The 16,512-nt window shown below is 37.5% G+C and overlaps 1 protein-coding gene across 1 annotated transcript in view; it reads left to right on the forward strand.

Moving 5' to 3' along the window:
• The window catches only part of thsd7aa (thrombospondin, type I, domain containing 7Aa), a 455,572-nt gene that overhangs the window by 255,876 nt on the left and 183,184 nt on the right, over nt 1–16,512 (forward strand). The window contains exons 3-5 of the mRNA XM_039736556.1: nt 2,628–2,876; nt 8,514–8,695; nt 13,762–13,830. Of these exons, the coding sequence (XP_039592490.1) occupies nt 2,628–2,876; nt 8,514–8,695; nt 13,762–13,830 (500 nt within the window). The remainder of the gene's footprint in view (nt 1–2,627; nt 2,877–8,513; nt 8,696–13,761; nt 13,831–16,512) is intronic.

Raw genomic sequence — 16,512 nt, forward strand, 5'->3', positions numbered from 1 at the left:
AGAGAGGTGAATACCTGCTATTGAATCTGCGGGAAGCAAACCTTAGTGAATTAATACTTCCTGTCTGCTACAAAATGTACTAGTCTGATCCTTAATTCTATTAATTTTATTTCAGAGGGATACAGTGGCGCTGTGGTTAGGACTACAACCTCACAGCTCAGCTCATATTTTTTCCACAATAATCAGCCCAGCATAGTTGGCAGACGTTTCCTTAGCTGTCAGGGATACCTAAAAGACCATTGCACCATTATAATACACTAAAAACTAGTTCAGTTATTCCTCCCCGCTTGAGTGAGTTTGTCAAATTTCTCACAGATTTCTGCAAGTTTCGCTGAGCTCAAAGCAAAGAGAATTCTGCAGGGTTTGCCACTAGTACTGTTATGAATTACTGGACAGATGGGTACACAATGGATGCTTTTTTTACATTGCATTCTGTAATATATTTCAGAGGTTCTCATCTTTTGTCTTGCCATACAACACCCAGGAGTTTAAATGTTTTCAAGTATCACCATTTGTTTTCCAACTTAAATTGCTAAGTACTGAACTTTTATTAGGTAAAACTAAAGAGGATATTTCCTTATCTAAAAAAAATATTGTACTTGGAGTTTTAACAAGATATTATGGGTATTTGTTCTTCATGTGTGTCTCTTTTAATAATTCTTATGTACACCTAATTTTTCTTTTAATTAATGAGCAATAGTGTGATTTGATAATGGGATATAAATTAGAAAGCCAGAAGTTCCACATATTTAACTTTCAAAACATGTACAGTTCATAGCTACAATTTCATGTTGCAGCAGAGAGGGGATTTCCATCTAAGTCAACAATAAATGGGGGAATTGTATTGGTTTTGGGGGATTTTAGTGTGGGTTTATAAAGAATGGTCTGATTATTATGGACCCCCAGATTTATCTTGTTGTACCTACATGCTAAATGTATTCACTTACAGTTTCTGTCAATTAATTGAAAAATAAATAAATACTGCTTAAAACTATTTCTAGAAAAATCAAAAGATCATACCATTTCCTCAGGAATTAGTGAATATTAAATGCTTTAATATACAATACATTTTTATAAAAAGCACATTTTTCCAAGCAGGTTTGTCAAAAAAAACTTTGTCACGTTAGTGCCATTTCAGGTTGTGAGACTGCATCAGTGAGTGGAGGATATATTTGGTTATTAGCATTTACAGAAGAGTAATGGACATGTCAGAGTAATTCAAATTTCAAATGTTACATGGCCGGTGGTTTAGTTTTACCAGATCTTCGTTTCCTTTTTAAGTCTCGTCCGAACGTTAAGGCCACTTTTTTGAAATCAAATTTTAAGACTTTTACTTCAGAATTTCTATTAAATGATCTTTCTTCTAGGGCAGCACGGTGGAGTTTGCATGTTCTTCCCGTGTCTGTGTGGGTTTCTTCCCGGTGCTCCGGGTTCCTCCCACAGTCCAAAGACAAGCAGGTTAGGAGCATTGGCGATCCTAAATTGTCCCTGGTGTGTGCCCTAAGGTGGGCTGGCGCCCTGCCCGGGATTTGTTCCTGCCTTGCACCCTGTGCTGGCTGGGATTGGCTCCAGCAGACCCCCGTGACCCTGTGTTAGGATATAGTGGGTTGGAAAATGACTGACTGACTGATCTTTCTTCTGTTGTTTTCAAGCTACTTCACATGCGTGATCAGACTTTGTTAATGAGTGATCAGACTTTATATATATATATATATATATATATATATATATATATATATATATATAGATAGTAAAGTATAGCCCGGTCACAGACAGACACGACACCAATGTCTTAAACACACAGGTTTTATTTAAACTCTTTAGCCATGGGACACGCCTTCCCTGTGTCCCACAGGCCCAAAACAGTCCCAAAAAACACTTAACAGACCTCTGCACCTCTCCTTGTACCACCACTCCTTCCCAGCAACCTCGTCCTGTTCCTCTCAATTCTTGCTCCTGAGTAGTGGCTGCCGGCTCTTTTTGTAGCCCTCTCGGAAGTGCTCCAGGTGGTAATTGGCCTAATTAGGCTGCACTTACGGGTGTGGCTGCATTCCAGTCCACAAGGGCTCGTTAAGCCATGCAGCTCCTCCGGGTAGTGGCCATGGAGCCCAATAGGTCTGAGTCCTAAAGTCCAACACCTATGGCCCCTATGTAACCCAGGAGGGCTGCCACCAAGCGTTCCGAGGAACATACTAAGGAGCCCCTGGCTGCTCCCCCGGAACATAAATAGAAGGGGCGTCCTGGCCAGGCATGGGATCCGGCTGTCCGCCACAGTATATATATATCCATGTTAGGATGTGGTCTGGGGTGTGTGCATCCCCCCAACCTCCTTAATGGCTCTTCCAGTGGTTGACTTTTACATGCTGAAGACTCAAACTCAGGCTTCATGCAAAGTGAATGATAAAAAATGATTCTGGAAAATTAATGAATTTGATATAATATGGGGTTACTTCCAGCCAACATTTCATAACCTATGGTGTTCTCTTTAAAAATTAAATGTTAAATTTTAATCAAGGAAAGAATTCATTTCATATTGATATTATTTTATTTGATGTAAAATAGAATTGACAGTACTATAGTTCCTTTTACATTTCTGATTTTTTTCGTTTTTTGATTTTCTTCTACAGCCTTTGTACCCAAGATAAACTTCCTGTATCCTTCCAGTCTTGTGTCCTGACAAAGGACTGTGAGGTAACCGAGTGGTCCGAATGGGGCCCATGTTCAAAGGATTGCTATGATATGACCTCACCTAAAGGATGGCGCACCAGAAACCGAACAGTAAAGCAGTTTCCTGTGGGAGGAGGAGCTGAATGTCCAGAACTTGAGGATAGAGAGCCATGTGCCCCTCAGGGCGATGGCATACCACCATGTGCTTCGTAAGTAAAACTGTGGAATATGGTATTTGGGTGGATTGAGTGATACTTGTCTAGTTTGGCAATAAAGCAAATGTTAGATAATGTTATGAAAGTGTTCATTTCCATACATGTTTCTTATATTCTTCCTTTATAGGTATGAAATAATAAAAAAATGCATATTCTGAGTTGACATGGTGGCACAATAGCTAGTGCTGTTTCTCCAGAGTCCTTGGTTCAAATCAGTGCCTTAGCACTTAGCACATATTGTAGTTCTGGTGCCAAATGCCGATATAGATTACATCACTCTTTCGTTTAGCTTAATATCCTTAAAAGGACTGCTCGATGTTGTCACACAAGTTGGAATTTTACAGGCTTCACAGCATCATTTACATGATGGAACACCAGCTCATAGTGGTGGTAACTTCTCCTCAGGCTGATGCAATTTGTTAGCACCATTACATAGTCCTTCCAATTCCATACAGTGCTACACAAACTCTTTGAAATGATGAGGTGGTCTTCGTTTACACAGCAAATATACATTAGTGTTAGGCAATTAATTGTCAGATGGCACAGCAGGAATGTTGAGTGCTGTGCTGTCATGTGGTGTAGCAAGGGTGTTAAACTTCATTTCTGTGCGGTAATCTGTCTATCATGTGTGGGTAGGCAAACCACCTTGCATGGATCTGCAAATTTACAGTATATCTTGGCTGTCTTCCTTCACTGAACTGCAAATGGTGTTCCATGTCCAAATCTCCGCTTTGAGATTCCTCCACTATGACTGCTCTGTAACACCTTTATGATCTGCCTTGCTTACCAGGGGTCAGTGTCAACTCCATCTGCCACACATTTTCCCTTGAACCTGCGTGAACTTGAAGCTCCACTGGAGATTACACACCCAGGCAAATGGACCTTAACAGATGGAAAAGCAAAGGTGGCAGTCCCTCATCTGTCTTCTCCCTGTACTGAAGCTGTAAATGGCATTTAAGAACTCAGCATCAAGACTCTCCAGCAAACGTTCAAAAGTGCCCAGCAAGTCCATTTTGGTGTCTGAGGCACTTGATGCTTTGCTAAATTGGACAGTAGGTTTTCCTTGAGTTCTTGATTTTGACACCAATTTAGTGCCAACGCCAAGTACTTATATGGTTCCCACTCATTACAATGTTATTTTGGGTAGCTCACTCCTTAAAGGACCACTCCCAGTTGACGCACAATTTGGAATTCATATGCAAATTTGCCGTTTTTATAGGATTCTCTGCAGTTGGCTCTAAGGCTGCTCATTTACATGATGCAATGCACACTCAAAGTGGTGCTGTCTCATCTCAAGGCTGATGCAACATGTCAGTGCCATTACAAAACTGTCTCCCTAAATTTGTCTGGATTTTTTCTTGAGGCTGTTACTTTTCCTCCAGGATCTAGAAGATGTGTGTTTTAGGTTTATTAGTGACTTTAAATTGGCATTGTACTAGTGAGTGTGGGAGTACATGATGAGCAAATTGACAGATCAGCATCTTATCCAGGGTGTTTTGGTACCTTATGCCCAATGCTTCCAGGATTGACTTTGGTGAGTGTGATATACTGATCTAAGCCAGTTAAAAATAGATGGTTATTGAAGGCATATTCAAGATCCATTGTTGCATCCTGAAATGTGGAAAATGCCTTAATCTTTATGTTGTCCTATCACAGTAGAATAGTCTAGAGAGAAGAATTGTGTCTTTCTCATCATTCTTCTGGTGAAATTGCATGCATGCCAACACAGTATTGAACAAATTAATAACCTACGTAAAAATTCTTATATGGCAGAGCTTTTAAATATAATGGTTTGCTTTAATCTCCTGGTTTTATGTCATGCCCTCACACACTCAATGCTAATAATGTTTTAACTCAAGCATAAGACATCCATGAGTCCCTGGTAGTTGCTGAAAATCAGCTTTCTTCCTTCCTAGTTCACATACATTAAATTATCGTCTCAGTGTCTGAAATCATGAGCTGTGACTAATGGCTTGAAGCAAGGTGTCTATATATAAATCTTTAAAACCAATGAGCGATTCCTCTGATAAGAGTGTGAATCTGTAGATTCATTCTGTGCTGCCTATAAAACCTTTGTGCCTGTAACCCACATTTTTCCACATTGTGTTTGACTGCCCAAAGGAAAAGGGCATCTAATGCATTGGGCAGTCAGTCAGTCAGTCAGACAGACAGACACATAGATAGATAGATAGATAGATAGATAGATAGATAGATAGATAGATAGATAGATAGATAGATAGATAGATAGATTGATTGATTGATTGATTCTTTATTTGTCTTCAAGGAAAAATTAAGACTTTCTAGAAGCTCAAAGTACTAGGTTGTTGTACCGTGTTAGTTTTTGCTTGGCTTTTCTCTAGAAGCTCAAAAAAATACAAATATAGCAAACAACAATCTTAGCAAACTTCTGTTTCGGCTAATGATAATGGATCTGTTGCCATCTACAGTAATAACAGACTTCCAAGTGGGAGAATGAGGAATCAGATTTGCCCAGTTGTGCCACAGGTTTACATTTAAAGGTATTTAAATAAAGCGGGTGCAGCTTGTTGTATCTATAAATGAGACACATGACAGATATTAAGGGAAGTCAGTCAAAGTCACCTCATATTCAGAATAAATCATAATTACAGTGTTGGTAACAGAGTGAATCATTTTAGTTGCTGAGTCCCGGTTTGCAGAGGGAGTAATATAAGCATTAGTCAGGACGATGTAACTTACCTTCCCATCTGACTCCTGCTTTTTTCCACTTTGTCTGATTGTATCAGATGAAATTGGTCCAACATTAAAATACCCTCTGGAAGAACAAGTTTAAGCCAATTCTCCACAATATCCAAAACACAACAGTAAATGAATGAGCTATGACTCACCCTGAGAGGTGACATATAACAATTCCTCCATCTTATTCCTCATTATATGGAGACAGTCCCATTCCCAATCCTTTCCACTGTACTTTTATCCTTGTTCTTGCTCTTTGCCCTTTGTATCTTTGGACAAATCCGATATGGTGTAACAGAGCTTGTTAGGCACTAGTGATCACAGTGCTACCAGCTAATTGTGAGAATATTTAATATTCCCCCTACTTTACTTTCCTCAGAGTGTTTTACTTCTACAGGTCTTGCAGACATATGGTTTTCTGCAGATTCCCCTCACTCACCCTATGACTTCTTTCACATTCGCAAATTGTCTGAAAGTCAGTTGACACTCGAGTTTGCAATGACCGCAGCATGTTGTCAATTTAAAATCCATTTATAAATTTCTAGTCACATCTAATCTTTATATTAGTAATTTAAAAAATATATCAAAAACTTGTAAGCATGTATAAATAAACAGAGCCTCTGTAAAAGACAGCCAATCTCCCAGAAAAGAGTGGCTTGCTCTCTACAAATTAATGGGCAGCAGCTGTCCCAAATTAAAGAATGAGAGACTGAAAATAATTAATGTGGCAGCAGCAGTTTTGCAAACATTATGCTACACACTGTCCATGAAGCCTAAGTTATAGTAAGTCCTTGGAAGAAACTTTAAATCTACCAGTTATTGTACAATTATTTCCCTATCTATAGCCACCGGATCTGGATAGTGACCAAGAAAGAAATCATGAACCTAAAACAAGGTTCCTGTACTTGGATGTTGAGATCCTGCTTCTGAATTTGTTGAGTGACAAGAGAGCACCTTATTGTGCAACCACTGCTTTCCCAGATTGAGTAGCAATTTTGAAATTTAGTGATAATGCATTCTACATACCCTACATGGACTGTTCTCGGCACAGCTCACAGGTGCTCAAGAGGAGCGTGGGTACCTTGAAGGGATTATATTTCTTGGCTTTCCTAGGATTTCTCCAGGAGATGCTTCAGATAGTTGCTGGGGATGGATGTCCTGTTCATGGCATTGTATACAGAAGAATGAATGGACAGTAAGCATGACCTAGAATGGTCTACAAAGTTTTATTTTTGTTTCTTGTGCATTAGCTATACCACATCTTGGAAACACAGTAATCACAATTTTTTTATCCATTTCAATTTATTCGGAATATATTTTTTATTTGCTTTGCTCATTCTGATTATTACACATTTATGTTATATTTTTATGTCTTTGTGGGACCATTTTATTTTTCTTATTTCTTTTAGGTATTGCCATTTTGGAATTGTTGTTTCAGGTCATGTTTTTTATCGTTGCTTTGTGATAAATTATGACATCACATTGCACAGCACAGTACTCATTTTGTCCAAGGATGTAGAAAAAATTTGTATATTTGCACATTTTTGGTTAGTTATCAGTAAAATAAGGAAAGGATTATGAGATTGTCAGAACTGTTGCTTTGCTTTTCAACCTCAGTTTATCTCATATTTTAGTTTCTTATGATAGGTTTTGTTTTTGACTTCATAGTATGTTGACCTTTTGCCTGTCCTCTTACAACGAAACTACTTGCTCCTTAAATTTTTTTAACTTCCTCGACTTCTCTCTACTTTTCAAGTCTTTTATCTTTGCCTTTAAGCTAAGAGCTTTAGAGTCTGAATAACTCCAGAACAATAACAGACAAGTAGTTTCTATCATTACATTGCATTGGCTAATTTATATATCTACTAGTCAAAGTACCTGGTGCCACCTGGGTATATTTGTACAATGGGTTAAGGACAGAAAGCATAGGTTTATGTATTTTTTAAACAGCGACCCTGTTGATATTGCTAGCTGCTTTATCAAAGTCTCTGCCCTCATGAGTCAAGAACTTGCTCTTTTTGGTTCAGATTGGATTCCAAAATTGTGGTAGCTCCTTGCTGGGTTGTAACCATGAGTGCTGTCAAGGTGGACAGTTCATAGTGCTTAAATTGTGAAGAAAAGCTGAAAAAAGCAGGAATTAAACAACTCTTTTATTCTCCTATGTGTTGTACTTCACTTCTACTCTCAATCAAGCTTCATCCAACACCCCCTGCAAAAGCACATAGCATTTCTTTTTATATTACAATAGATAGAAGCAACATGCGCCATTGCCCAGGTAAGTAATGTTAAGCTTCTGTCATTCTGTTTGCTAGTCTGACATCAGTCTGTTTGGATGTTTCACTTGCTCTGAGCTAACCAGTGACACAGGTTTTCCAGCTGTAGCACACAAGAAAAAAACAAAACAAAACAAAAAAAACATCGGGACCAACAGAGTCAAAATTTTAGGTTTTAAAGTAGTCTAATTTGTCTGTATAGCAACTATGTAAATATTGGTCCAGATTGTTCAAAGGGTGTAGGATTGTATAGGGAATAGACAGATTGACATGGGGAACAAATAAGGGAAATAAATAAATTGTCACAAGTTGATATCTTCTTCAGCACTGTCTTTCTATCAGCAAATGAAATGTAAAATCTTCTGTTTTTTTATCAACTAAATTAACATATTTGTATCAAATGTTTTAATACTATATTTATGATACGTCCATGAATTATTGTTATTTTCGTAAAACATTTATAAACACTTGCCTTTAAGGCTCATGGACTGGTGATTAATATCTCGGTGACGCTGTTCAATTGTAAAAGTGTTTTTCATTATAACCAAAATGCAAATACACTATGAGAGAAAAACAGATTTTGATATTAACTACCCTCTTGACTTTGATTAGGGTGGTGATTAACTATATTTATTTCCTTTAGATATTCATGGAGAGCAACAGAATGGAGTGAATGTCGTGTCGACTCTTTATTGAGTCAACAGGATCGCCGACGAGGAAATCAGACAGGTCTTTGTGGAGGGGGAGTTCAGAGCAGAGAAGTGTACTGTGTGCAATCCAATGAAGATCTTCTTTCCTACCTAAATACACTCAAAGAAAAGGAAGGTAAGTGTGCCTTACAGTACAGGAGGAGTACTTGAGATTTATAAGTTGTGCCAAAACTGTCCATACAGTAAACAAAAGACAAAATATTATTATAAATATGTTTACTTCCCTTCTCAATAGGGTTCCAGTCTTTATTTGTACTTTTTTTGCTGCTCATTGCTTTTCTGTAGTTAAGCTATACTGGGATTTACATATTTTGAAAAATTAGTTCCAATGAGTTTGCTAAAGAAAGCTGGATATCAGAGATAATTACACATTTTAGAGAGGGAGGCGAGTGATATGTCACTCATAAATACTGTATACAGTATCTGTTTTTAATAACTTGCAACATCTCTTCTTTCTATTATAAAAAAAAAATCCTGGAAAGGAGAAGAAGGGCAATGAAACGTGATCTTCTTGGAAGCTCTCAGAAGACACTTAAAAGACCTGCGAGACACAAACAATATCAAATAAGAGCACAGCCAGCAAAACACTCAATCGTGTAAAGGCACGTAGCACACACAGATCCTGTGCTCTCAGCACATATAAAGCATATAAGGACAATACGTTCTAGATGAAATGCCAATGACTTAACAAAGAAGAAAGAGCAGCGCGGAGAAAAGAGACCCAAAAGTGTTGGAGAGAAAAAAGGCAGATAAGAGATTATGAAAGCAGTGGAATTCGAAAGGCTCAAACAATCGATGGCGTGATACACATGCAGAGAAAGTTAAAGAATATGAAAGCAGTAAAATTCAAAAGTATTGTACTGTCCCAGCCAGGTTGAAGACTTTTTTGTTTTAAGTGACTGTTAGGACCGATTGAGGGAGGGCGGAGTACAGCGCGGAAGACTGATAACAGGGTATTGATTGATGCGGTAAGGGGGGGATTGGAGAGGGTGCTAGAAAGTTGTGTTTGGGGTTACGAAGTCGGCAATTGTTCAAGTAAAACTTTTGTGACACTTTATTACATCAGTCGCTACAGTATCAAAAAAGAAGATAGTAAAGATCGCATTAGCGCAAACAAAAGAAAATGAATCATCAGGACCAGGTGTAATTGAAAAAATAGCAGGACAAAGCGAGGTCAGAAATGAAAGGTAAAGAGCAGAAAACAAAGTCTTTTTGCCTTCGCATCATTCAATGCACAAAACGTAGATTTACACAACAATGGACCATACGCTATGAAAATCTGTGGTACTGCAACAGTTAAAGCAACGACAAGTTGAATTTCAAAGAAAACACAATTCGGTCAGGTGTATATTTATGATCACAGAGAGGCGCTGCAAATTTTAATAGGCAAAAAGAAAGGTAATGTGTATATTCCGCCAATAACTTGATATGCCATTCATATTAAATTGTTTACAGTTTCCCGTGAGAATAACTTTTGCTATGACAATTAACAAATCACAGGGACAAATATTAGAAAAAGTCAGATTATTTATTAGAGAAACAGAAACAATATTCACTCACGGGCAGTTATTAGTTGCGTTGTCACAGTGTATCTTCAAAAACGGAATCAAAATTCAATGCGATCTTGAAGAAAAGGTAATTCCAAATATTGTTTTTAATGAAGCTTTAAAGTACAAGTGCAAATAATGAAACTGAAATACAATTCCAAAGAAAAAAAAACTTTTAAAACTGTATATCCAACTACCCGCTAGAGACACTTTTATTTGCTCCCAGCTCTTAAAATAATGACATTATTATGACACAATATGCTAGCAGCAGATGATCCGACCACTTCTCCTTGTGTGCGTTCAGTCACCCTAACCCCCCCTCTTCACAATGCGAGCAGCAGAGACATGAAGTGGCAAAAAGCACAGCGACTGTACAGGCTTTAAAATGATCGACAGGCAGTGCGACAGCAGCTGCCCCCCTTCACAACGTGAACAGCGTTATATGTCCTGCGTGAAAGAGATTTAACTACGCCTGGGGCCGGAAATAAAGGACAAGTATTGTTTTAACAACTTCATGCGAGACAAGGCAGTGAGCCATCATTTAAAACAAGTCCATGGACATCTGACCTAGCAGTTGTTGGATTGCTTTTGGTAGACACGCATCATGTGTTCCCAGCTCATAAAACAATGACATGCGACAAGCAGAACAGGCAGCTCGCCAGCAGCAGAAAGACAGCAGATGATCCGATGACATCTCCTTAGCATGCATTCAGCCGCCCCCCCTTCACAACGCGAGCAGCATTATACGTCCTGCGAGAAAGAGATGTAACCATGCCCGGGGACGGAAATAAAGGACAAGTATTGTTTTTTTACAAAAGTTTTTAAAGTAAAAGTGAAAATAATGCATATGTAACAATTCCCATGAAATTAGCAATCTCTTTAAATTGTATATCCAGTAAACCAAACACGGGGGTGGGCGAGTGAAGCAAGCAGGGGGCGGAGCCCCCTAGTATAATGATATAATCCTTTATTGTTTTGATTTTTACTGTAATTCTTATATCTACAGTATGTATGACTCAAGGATGACATTTTAGATTTTGCAAATTTCAGTCTTGCACATACTGTATATTCTCCAGTTGTATAAGGTATAAAGCTACGCAACATCCGGAATGAATGCAGTCCGTAACATGTGGAAATGAATGCTGTGAATGTATGGACAGTAATAAACAATCGCCAGAAACTCCAATTTGAACAACCCATGTAACGGATAAAAATTTTAGGGTTGATGCAGCTGTGTGATTATAACCATATTACTGCATTCATTTTTCTTCTACATTTTGACTTTCAGGTATGTGTGTCATTTACTTCAAATCCATCACTCAGCAAATTTTAGATAATTTCAATATTTATTTATCACTGCCCATTTTTACACATGGCCATGTTATTTGGCCTAGAGCAAGTTCGAGAACAAAAGTTAAGTGAAATTTCTTGATACAACAAAGTAAGGAACACTAATCTGAGTGTCTTCTCAAAATATTGTTCATGAAGAAGTGTTTGCTGCTTACATAAGTTTTTTTAATTCGATAAGAAGTTATGTAATGTAAACAGGAGACAAGACAATACCAAAGAGATGGGGCACTACCCTGGTGATCCCATGTAATTAGAGTAGCTGAAAGCACAAAATGCATGCAACAAGAGCTCAAAATAGAACTAATTTAAAAATGGCCAAACTTCCAGTCATATGGGTTCCAGGCAGGAAGAGGCATGAAGAGGCAGGACGGACAACAGAAGTGGCGTCAGTGGTGAAATGGCTTTCATTCTTATGTTCTGCAGAGGGGAGGTAAAAAGAAGGCATCAGAACACAGTGCCATCACTAGAGTTCTTAAGCTGCCTCCCATGCACACGTGTGTGACAGTAAGCCTACAAATACTCTCTATATACAACAAGCATTTAAGCACACAAGTTACATGTATGCAGAGAAGCCTGTAATTATACAAGCTATTTTCCCATTTTTTTTATGTTTCTTTTGCACTTACAGCTGTAAGTGCTGTGCACTCATCCCGTATCACCTTCTTTCCACAGACAGCTGGATGTATTGTTTTGTCCAGTGCTTAAAGAATCAGTTTTACTATTTTTGCACATTTGTAGCTTCACATTCTTACCATAACATATGAGCTAAAACCTTGTCAAAGGTATACTTAATATATGCTTGTTACTTTTAAAACAAGAAAGGTAATTTCAAATTATATCATGAAATGCAAAGTAAAATAAATGAGTTTACAATATAAGACAAATCTTGGCTAATAATATTTCGCTTAAGACGTATACTAAAATGTTACCTGCAAACTGCAAATTATACAGTCCTTAATATATGCTACAAATAAGTACACATCACTTTGATACAACTACAACAAATTAGTGCTCATTAAGGTAGTTCATATCTGAAGGTATCAATAAAAAAAATCACAGGACTTCCACATTTCTCCTATAGTTCCATTTATTTATTGCCAATCCATTCTTGAAATGTTTTTAATTTATTAGTGATTTTTTATTTAGCTGTTGTTATTTTGATTTTGTGGCACACTTTTCCTTTTAGTATACCTCTATATGTACTGGTAACATAACTATTTCCTTACTCATACATGAGTATAGTTAATCCTTGTGGTTTCCCATGGTTCCCTGCTTTGCTCCCAGTCCAGTGTCTAGTTGCCCCTTTATTTCAGCATTAGGAAGACAAAAAATCTTCCTTGGTTGGTTTTGCTCTAACTGTGATGTAGCTACATATTTCATTCATCACTTCCTTTTAGGTGCATTACTTTTTCAGATCTTTTTTATACTTTTTTCTCATTTTTTATATTGCCATTTTCTTCAACACCTATTAGAGATATTGTAATACTGAAATATCTCCACATTTTAAACTAAGCAACAATAAAACAGCATTATGACCATTTGTAAATAACATCAAAAAGGGTTAGCAATAAGAAGCATAGAAATAAAAAACATTGTGCTAATATTTCTGAAAAGAAAACTGAATGCAAAAAAAATAGCCTTTTGTGAAAATTTGCTTACCTAGAAATTAAAGATTTGTGTTTGTGTAAACTGAAAAATGCTATTAAAATGCAACTGACTGTTCTCTAATGCAGTTATCTAAGTTCCAGCTGTTCTGTAAGCCCACGGCTGCATGAATGATCAGGCCTGTTTAGAAATCCATCCTTATCAGTGTGTGACAGGAATATTTCAAATCCACATGGAGGAACCTCTCATCGGGCCAGAAAGAGTTTATTAAAATATACAGTAACTAGCACTCTAATGTATCAATATGAGACGAAATTCTAAATATTAAGCTGAATTTTCTAACCAAATGAAAACCCATCTTTCAATGAATGCTTGAGGGTGCATCTCTTTAAGAAATAACATCAAATGTGTTTTTCCTAGAGATAAACAGATAAATGCTGCAGCTCCCTGCTGTGAAGTATGACACTTAACAGCTTAAAGTTTCAATAAAATTCTATATTATGTGTAGAAAAGAGGACTTTCCATTCAGATTAATAGATACTGGCTCAGAATTTTCATGATGCCAGCAACCAATTGGCATTAAGGAAGAAGCAGTATTTAATTTTTGTTTCTGGCGTTCTGTGACTTTAATATGTAATTTCATACTTGTAATAGAGATGTGTTTTGCCTGTTATTTCAGAAAGTCAGTCTCAGAGCAAGCTGAAGCCTAGTGTTGCACCCCTTCTATCAATCACATTTGAAATAACAGGTAGGTAATCAAGTTATTCTTCCTGTCCATGTTTGGTTTAGACAGTTTCTATAATTTTGGCCGACACTGGCTGTCCACGTTCAGCCATTCTGGTCATGACATTTTAAAGCACATATCTTCACGCAAGGATGTGAGCATAGAAATAGAAAGCAATCTGCTTTCTCATTTTATCATTATGGTTTACTTATGCTACATGTCTGCTCTGGGACATAATCTTGATTATCTGATTAAAAAAATGGAAAACGTCAGAAAAATCTGTTTCTGTAAGTCACCGAGAAAAGATTTTACAATAAATGTTTCCCTAGAATTGTGATATGATTTATCTCAAGATATTATTAAAGGTGGATGTGGTTAAATGTCATTGCAGGCTGCTCCCATCAGATTATATTATTTAGAAATAATAATACAGCATGGTGCACAGAATTGTGTTGCTATAGACCCTGAATAATATGTTCTCTAGGAAACAAATGAGAAAAAGCATTAAAAGGATCACCTAATTATCAGTACTCTTTACATAAAAATGAATCATGCTTAATCACTCCTCATACTGACCCAACTAACTAACCTTACATTATTTTTCCCTACAGTAGGTTGTTTTCATCAATTTTATATTTATACAATAAATCAGAAGCGTACAATTACAGAAAATGATGATTTAATAGGCACAAAGTGATTGGTTAGCTTTGAATCCAAACGAGAATTGTATTCATTCATTTTTTTTTCTTTTTTCATCAGTCTATACCCTGGGATAATTATTGGATTTTATATTTGAAGGATCAACAAGTATACATTGATTTGTGTGAATGTTTCTGTGAGGTAATGGATAGTTTACTGACATTTTACTAATAATGATACCTTTAGAAAAAGGGTACCTCGCATTTCAATGGATTTTACATAAAATATATTCCAACTTTGCACAGAAACACTTGACATATGTTATTAAAATAAGGGAAAATGCCCATTTATGCTACAAAATTAGGGTACTTGTACTTTTTTATTTAAAATGCAAAGTACTGTGTATGGTGTTTGTCTACACCCAGCTGCTTTAATAAATGTGGTTCAGTCCTTAATTACAGTGTTAATTGTTATGTGCTAACAGAAATCAGATGTTCGAATGAGCTTAACTGGGTAAACTACCATTTATAAATGAAGCACTGGGATGAGAAGCAGGAGATGACTCTGGTTGTATCTTTGAGCTATTGAAGAGGGGACACCACTGAGGAATACTGAATAGCTTAAAGGCCAAATGCGTCTATACGGGAAAAGATGGAATGTCACATGAAGCACATAGATATGTGGCTTCTTTATTTTTTGGTTTTATTTATGCCATTGGTTCAAGGGTTCTCTATTCTTAATGCATATCAGTTTTCATAGTGATGTTTAGCCAGTCCAAATGAATATCTATCTATCTATCTATCTATCTATCTATCTATCTATCTATCTATCTATCTATCTATCTATCTATCTATCTATCTATCTATAATCAAAGCATGGAGTTTGTATATTTTTCTCCAGGGTTTTCTGCATGTATTCCAATTTCCTACCACATCTCAAAGAGGATATCTGGTGTCTTTAAATGGGTTTGATATTAGTGCTTGTAGGTGGATATGGGTTTGCGTGCCATGATTGATCCTTTCTAGGGCTTGGTTCCACATTATGCCTGATGCTACTGAGACACGTTCTGGCCCCTCACAACTTCTCACTCTGTTCACTAATTGAATTGAATTGAATTTGCCTTAAAAGTCTCCATGAAGGCAAATTGGTTTTCATTTCATTGAAGTAATGCTTTTGAAGGCTTAATTCTAAAACCTGATCAGCTAATTAAGAAGATCACAAAAGCAACTGTGAAAGTGAGGATAAGTGGAGTAAATGGCATGCATTATCATTATTCCTGTAACAAAGAAGCTACATTTTAAGCTGCAAAGAAGTAAAATTAGGAAATGTATTACAATGAAAATGCATGTTTAAGAAATTAGTTCATTATCTGAAAACCAAACCTGCTTTGTCAGGATAACAGGCAAGCACTGGGTAGAGGGAAAGTATTAAACCTCACTTACATGCATATATCTCGGATGGCAGTCCATTGGGTGGTACACGTACATGCTGTCGCAGTAGGGGGCGCTAGTGCTACCTTGAACCCTCAGGTACCACGCCAAACACCAGGTAAAAGTCCAATAATTATTATTTATTATAATAATTAAGTGCACAAATCACCACCACTCCACTATTCTCAATAAACAATAACCAATCCAATAAATCACAATCCTCCACTCCCAGACGCATTGCCCTCCTACCACCCAGCTCAGCTCGTCGTCTGGGAGCTCCCTCAGTCCTTTTATATTCCCCGACCCGGAAGTGTTCCCAACCCAACTGTTCACAAGTTCTTATTCCTTCCGGGTCAGGGTAAACAATGCTTTTCCTCACCCCGGAAGCCCGTCGCTCTTCCTTTGACGAACTTCCAGGTCATAATGCGCAAAAGAGTCCACTGGCCTCCCAACAGCGACTCCCAGTGGCCCCCAAGGTATCCAGCAGGGCTGTGCATAAAAACTACATAGTCCATGAGGCCCTGCTGGAATTCGGGGCCCGTACATGCTCTCGGGAGAGCTCCTCCTGGCGGCCTGCGGGTGAGGGCCGGAATATGAAACCGGCCATCCATTACAATGCATATATCTGTAAAGTCTG

Source organism: Polypterus senegalus, chromosome 15 (genome assembly GCF_016835505.1).
Source record: "Polypterus senegalus isolate Bchr_013 chromosome 15, ASM1683550v1, whole genome shotgun sequence".
NCBI lineage: Eukaryota > Metazoa > Chordata > Cladistia > Polypteriformes > Polypteridae > Polypterus > Polypterus senegalus.